Source organism: Ciona intestinalis, unplaced genomic scaffold (assembly GCF_000224145.3).
Source record: "Ciona intestinalis unplaced genomic scaffold, KH HT000062.2, whole genome shotgun sequence".
Lineage (NCBI taxonomy): Eukaryota > Metazoa > Chordata > Ascidiacea > Phlebobranchia > Cionidae > Ciona > Ciona intestinalis.
This window is the reverse complement of record NW_004190384.2, coordinates 59,288-66,064: the sequence shown is the minus strand read 5'-3', so window position 1 is coordinate 66,064 and position 6,777 is coordinate 59,288. Positions and strand designations below refer to the sequence as shown.

Below are 6,777 nucleotides of genomic sequence, written 5' to 3'. Positions count from 1 at the left end.
AGGATCCCTATGGCTGATATTTAGGCAACCTATTAGTGGTCACTAGGTTGGAGCAATTATCGTTAAGTGTTTTGCCCAAGGACACATACGCCCACAATGGTAGCAGCAACGAGCCTTGAACCCATTACCTAATGGGTACAGGCAGGCGCGCTAACCACTATGCCACGGCGCCGGACAGTGCCCACTAATGGGTTGCCTAAATTATCAGCCAAGCAGCCATTACGTTCAAAAATCATTCACTATGTTGCACAGCAGGTAATAACTAGTAAGTGTGCCCTTTCGCTGCCACGCTTTGCACACATATATAAACAAGTATCATTCGTTCAAAGACCTGATGCTGTCGGCAACCCGCAGCCCTGGAGTGTTGGACATGCCCCATGTGCGGTTCAAACTGTTCGCATGAACAAAAAAAATAGCACGGTACCAGAAAATATTTGGTGCCTAACTGGTAGTTACCGAGGTGTTTGCTAACATATACGGTTGATTATTAATATTCATAATCAATATTTTATTTTATTTTAGAATTAGTACCGCTGGGGTCTAGTTAGTACAGTGTCCAAAGTTGGTGGCACCAGTAAAAGGTATCGAAAATGGCCGCTAGAATATATGTATTCTAGGATCACCATGGTGTCGAATTTATATACTCACCCCAACAAACCTAAACATTTCATTCCTTAAGTAAATGTGTCTGAGAGTTAACACAAAAGTTTTTATTTATTTTAAACACGAAATGTTACTTAAACCACAAAGTATGGTTGCTGAAATATAAATTAATTATTTGCTTCTGTTAAGTACAACATCTGTCAGTTGTAACAAGGCCGTCTTATTCGTAGATTCATGAAACATAGATAACGCGAGCCGAGCGTCTTTACAATATTGTTCAGCTAATAAACGTGTTTCCTCCAATGCTGAACTCTGTTGATTTGTAAACATTAATGTTTTGTTTTCAAACAAATAACATATTTTATAAACAGGTTTAAAAAAAGACTTTGATTTTGATTATCTTTGCATTGTAGCCAATGTTTTTAATGATGCATGGACAGCTTAAATAAATACATACATTATAAACAGCTTCAAGTGCCCATTCAACATCTCCTGTTTCATTGAATCTTCGTAATATTAAACTATGCAGATCAGGGTGCTGGTGAAAAATAAACATTCAGAAATCAAACATTTAAACAAGAGAAGTCAAGACTAATTGTTAACGACATATTGCCTAAATATTATATCGGTAAATTTACAGAACAATAAGTATATATAGTTCGGTTTTCATACAAAGTGGTATTTAACATAAATTTTATTTTATCTTTGAATACGATAGCTAATTTCAAGGTAAAAAATACAAGTTACTGGTAAGAACCACTTGAAGAAAAGTATCAAATAAAAAGGTGAATACTCCAACCACACTAATAAACTAACACACAAAGGGTTGCATTTAACTAAAACAAAAAATGATATAATTCAAAATAAAAGAAAAAGAAATATTACTGTGGGGTAAAATGGGACAGTTTTTGCACATAATATCCACAATAGCCGATCGTGTTTTAAACAATTAACAATGGTCTATGGGAGTCGTAAGGATGCGGTTTTATTGTTCTTTGAATGTTCTTTGTTCACTACCAAATGGACAAAAAAATGAATAAAAATGTGTCCCATCTTGTCCCGTGATCTTCCCCCACCCTATTATACACAGAGAAAAAATAAGAAACATTCCTAGTTACCTTGTCACATGCAAATAGAACGGGTGCTGTTGCCAAGCCAAGTTTAAGATCGGCAACCGATGGTTTACCAAGTGTTTTGGATGATGCAACGAAATCTAACAAATCATCCACAAGTTGAAACGCCATCCCAATATTTGAACCATATTGATAAGCGGCTTCTATTACTTCATTATTGTTGGAACTTAAACACGCGACCTGTAAAAAGTATTTTTTCAACAAAATGTATAATTTGGTAGCACCTTAACATTGGTAGTAATAAATGTGCTATGGTGTAGCTGACTGGGGAACAAAGTATCTACAACCGGCTCAAAAGTTGTAGATACGAACAGTATCGTACTTTAAACCAGTTGCATACGTAGTGTAAGATCCCGATGTTTTATTGAGCCTGCTATTTTTAAACGATTCCAGGCCACGGTCATAAAAGTAAATTATATATAATATTACAAGCAACATTCTGCAGCATGTGCTGACACATATATCTGTTTTGCAAACACTGCACCCGTGTAATAATGTAAACTATGGCCAGTTATATGTTTTAAGTATCATTTGAGTAAATTTATCATTTACGCTAACAGTTGGTTCTTTAAAAATGTATTATGGCTGGTAACGTAACATTGACAATATTACATCATTATTTAGTGAACAATAAAACAATTAAAACACAATCATACAGCTTTACAGCAGTTGGCTATCAAACTTGCTGTCTTCTTGTAAGTTTTCTTCAGGTAATGTTTGAATTGATCTTTGTTGTCTTGCTGCATGAACTCACCTGGAATCATTATTATAGCATTATTAATATTTAACATAGTTACAGAATTTTTTTTTTCTTCTTGGAAATAGTAGCGAAGATAAGGGTTATTATTAAAACAATAAAAAGAAGGGAATTAGCAATAAAACAACAGTCCTTATACACACACTGCAGAAAACTACTTAAATAAAAGTGTAGTTGCTAAACCCACATTAGGCATTGAATTGATGAGCAAACTAACTAAGTACTATGTTATAAATCCCAGTGTAGCGCCTTGGCAAAGTTGTCAGCAGGCTTGTCTCTAACCTAGAGGGTAGTGGATTGGTTCAAGGCTCATCACTGCTACTATTGTTAACACTTGACAGTATGTTTTTGGGAGGTAATACACTTATAGCAAGCCATAAAAAGTAATCACCCACAAAGTTGAATAGGGCAACTCGTAAGCGAACGCGAGTTGTATGAAACAAAATATCCGTATTAAAAGCCTGTCGTTTTCCAATCATGCAGGAATAAACAATTTACATTCATTCATCAGTAAAATCAAGACAATTGGTAACCTGAAACATTTACAAGCCCACCACATAACTAACCTCTCACAATGTCATCAATAATTTGAGATATTATGATAGTTATCTCTGGGTTTCCAATACTTGATAATAATTTTGAAGCATTTGCAACAACATAGTTGCCCACCATTACTGCCTGCAAATATTTAAGCTGGTAAGAAAATCAAAATATTAACTAGTGATACGTCACACTGGTTTGGTCTATTTACTGAATACAGGGTTAAGGTTTATAGTTTAACGTTAAACCGAATGCTGAAACCACTATATATAAGGGTGCGGTTGACCAAGTCAATTGACAGCTGTGCGAAAAAGATCCACAAAATAATACACATGATATGACTTTTTTTATTTATCCCTTAGAACACAACACAGATCATATTTCTTTAGAAAATGGAGAGAAAGGAATGAACAGCAAAATGACCAACATTAAACACGCTATGGATAAAAAGTGTGGGAAAAATATTCAGGTAAAAAGGGTGGCTGTTGCGACCAAGTTACATACACGATAATCTGTACATCTATAGAATATACAGCAATAAGTGTTAAACTTATAAGCAATATCCATCGGTAATCACAGATTACTCAAAGTGAAAATTCCCCCAAAGTTTTTTCACTTATTAAAGCAGGTTATTTCTCACTAGCATTCAATATCGATACTCACATTATGATCACCACAGAGAGCGTTAACAGATCGTTTTCCTCTCCTTACATTGGAGAAATCGACCACGTCATCATGGATTAAACTTCCAACATGAATCATTTCGGCAATTAGTGAAATTTTACGCTGATTTTCGGAGACTTTTCTACAAATAAATATCAATTCGTGTTAAACAACATTTGCAGGAAGAATCCTAATCAAACTATGATGTAAAAAACTCACATATACAATACATGCATGGTGTTAAGAACAGAAAGTTAAACTAAGACTAAATATATTACTTGTTAGCGGTTGCCGGTTTTACTCACATTTATGAGATTTTAAATCTGAGCAACACTTTATTAAACAAACAGGCTGGGAAACACTAGGTCAGTCTATGATATATAACTTTTCATAAACCATAACAAATCAGCATTTCAGTATTTATTTAAACACTTAATATTCGAAGACTTACTGAAATAAAATCACCTTTCAATTCCACCATGCTCGTTACACAACTTAGATACGAGTGAAACAACTTTTGGTCGGAAGTGTTTGCCGTTACCATCGAAATAATAACTACACATAGTTTGTAGCGGCTTCACATTTGTGTGCAAAATCTTTAGTAAAGAAGTGGTTTGCATTACATACATGTTTTGATTTAAAAAAAATGAAAACCATTTTTAGTGATGTAGAAAATTCAACTTTTTTTTAAATATGAAAAATATTTTACTTTACCCAGTTATAACTTTGTCCAGTTTAAAGTTTCTCAAATATGTTATAAACGGAACAGAAAATATAGAAACCATTTTCGATACTTTCTACTGGTGGCACTAACTTTTAAACTACAAGTTGGACCTTTTAAAAAGTATAAAAACAGGTAATGTTCAAATAGCATTACAAACTTAATGTTAAGTTTTACTATATAATGGGGCTATAATCAATCTAAAGCAGGTGTGGTTCGCATTTTATCTTAGTAAAGCAAAATGGAAAATATTTGAAGCCAATGCAATAATTCAAGAAAAAAATCTGTTTACATTATACTTATGCAACATAAAATGATCTAAACATTGAAAGCAAAAAAGGCAGGTTTACTTTTATACCGTTGAACAATTGTTAAGCAAGAAATGTTTATGTAGTAGAATGTATTGATAGTGGTCATTTATTTTGTCATCGCACGTCAAACATAATACTACAAAATTTGCTAATTTACCTTCTTAATATCGGAGTGTAAGTGTGACATATCATCAAATCCATATGAATCAAACCCATGAGGTAGTGAAGCATCTTTTGCATATAAATAATTCGTACAATGTAATTCCCGTATGCGTTGCATGTACCCGCATTTATTCTGCTTGATTGTGTCGGTAACACAGCGGCATGTATGTTGTAAAGACCTGTGTTCCACTTTAAAATAATTTTCAGGTCGGAAGAGAAAGTTGAACGAAGTTGGTTTAAACACACTGTTTCGTACGCTTCGCCTTGTAAGCAGACATGCGTCAAATAGCAGCTTCATCGCGCTGTTGGCATTTAATTGGATTATTTATTATTTATTTATTAACAGAAATAAAAACGCTTAGGAAAATCCTGGCAGAATTCTGTTTTAACTGTAACTAAACTAAACCTCAATTTTGACAAAAAATATTTTTCACGAAAAAAAGTGTTGCCCTGTTGCAACCAGAACCATAGAAATACCCTAACTTTGGAAATACCGAGTAGTTCAACCAGAGTCGTATAAACACCGAGTAGTCCAACTGCCGTCTATGTGTGTCCAAAATAGAGCAAAAGTGGTGACTTTGACAATGGGTTTAAACGAACTTGTTAAGTTTTGTTTGTGTTTTCCTATTGTGGGAAGGTGTAAAACAGCTTCTATTTACCTTACCAAACATTTTTTAGAAAAAATGTATAAATTTAGCCGCATTAAATGACTAAAATGTCGCAAATCAACAGCTTCTAATTCTAATTTTTGACTTTTTTTGACACAGAAAACAAATAACACATGTTTTTTACATTTTTCAACCTTTAAATTTGTTTTTAGGCCCAAGTTTTTCTGTAATTTACCGAAAAACATACATTATCCTTAATTTTTAATTATTAATTATGAATATTAATATTCGTCATAAAAACATATTTATAGAATTTTCTCTCGATCCAGCTTCGAATATGTTATAGCGCTAAGTAATACCTAAAATATGAAACATTATTTTCTTCAAAAAAGTGCGGGGATAAATGTTAAATATAAAAAGTATGATCATAACTTGAATCATATAAATATTATATTTTTGATTTTTTTTGTGAAAATATAACTTACGCATACATCTATGTAGGTTACTAGCATGTTATCCCCATCGAAAAAAAAATTAATTTCAACTTTTTTTTATAACTGAATATTAATATTCGTCATAAAAATATATTTATAGAATTTTCTTCCGATCCAGCTTCGAATATGTTATAGCGCTACGTAATACCTAAAAATTGAAACATCATTTTCTTCAAAACGCGAACGAAGACGCGAACAACCGATGCACAAGAGTTTGCGGTTCTTTCGGCGAAGACCATGGCTGCAACAACGCTATGATAGTTCCAGTGTGGGTGAGATCAAGAGGCAATCCAAACAATGAAACCCTATGTTATTGTATACTTAATGATCAATCGAACAAATCATTTATTACAGATTCAATGTTGGTGGTATACGAACCTATTTAAACCTACCCACTGTTCACAGAAGCAATGTAACACCCTGTCACCGAATATGGGATCTAGAAGTTTTAAGCTACGACAAATCTGAACGAGTACCACTGTCAAGCCAGATTCCAAGACCAGAAACGGCAAAACAATGGAAACATTTAAAAAAAAGATCTGGAAATCGGTCTACTTATTGGCAGCAACCTGCCGAGCGCAATAAGACCGAGAGAGATTATTGCAGGTAGAGAAGACGACCCTTATGCTCAACGCTCAATCCTCGGTTGTTGGAATAGTGTGCAAAGATCACCAGAATTGTTACGTGGAGGCAGTGGTAAATAAATGTTCGTGCCAATTGTGTACCATCGTTGAGGCGTCATAATTTAGTTAGCACCTCTCGGGCAAAGAAAGTACGAGCAAGGA

The 6,777-nt window shown here is 33.9% G+C and overlaps 1 protein-coding gene across 1 annotated transcript; it reads right to left on the bottom strand.

Annotated features, from left to right (window-relative positions):
- Positions 1-695: 695 nt before the first annotated feature.
- LOC100175803 (decaprenyl-diphosphate synthase subunit 1-like) lies at positions 696-5,307 on the bottom strand. Its single transcript, XM_002123728.4, has 8 exons — positions 4,886-5,307; positions 4,162-4,292; positions 3,697-3,838; positions 3,060-3,171; positions 2,393-2,490; positions 1,722-1,916; positions 1,061-1,141; positions 696-915 (listed from the first exon to the last, which is right to left on the bottom strand). The coding sequence occupies exons 1-8, from the start codon at positions 5,186-5,188 to the stop codon at positions 775-777; spliced, it is 1,203 nt and encodes a 400-aa protein (XP_002123764.1). The 5' UTR covers positions 5,189-5,307; the 3' UTR covers positions 696-774.
- Between the last annotated feature and the right edge of the window lie 1,470 nt (positions 5,308-6,777).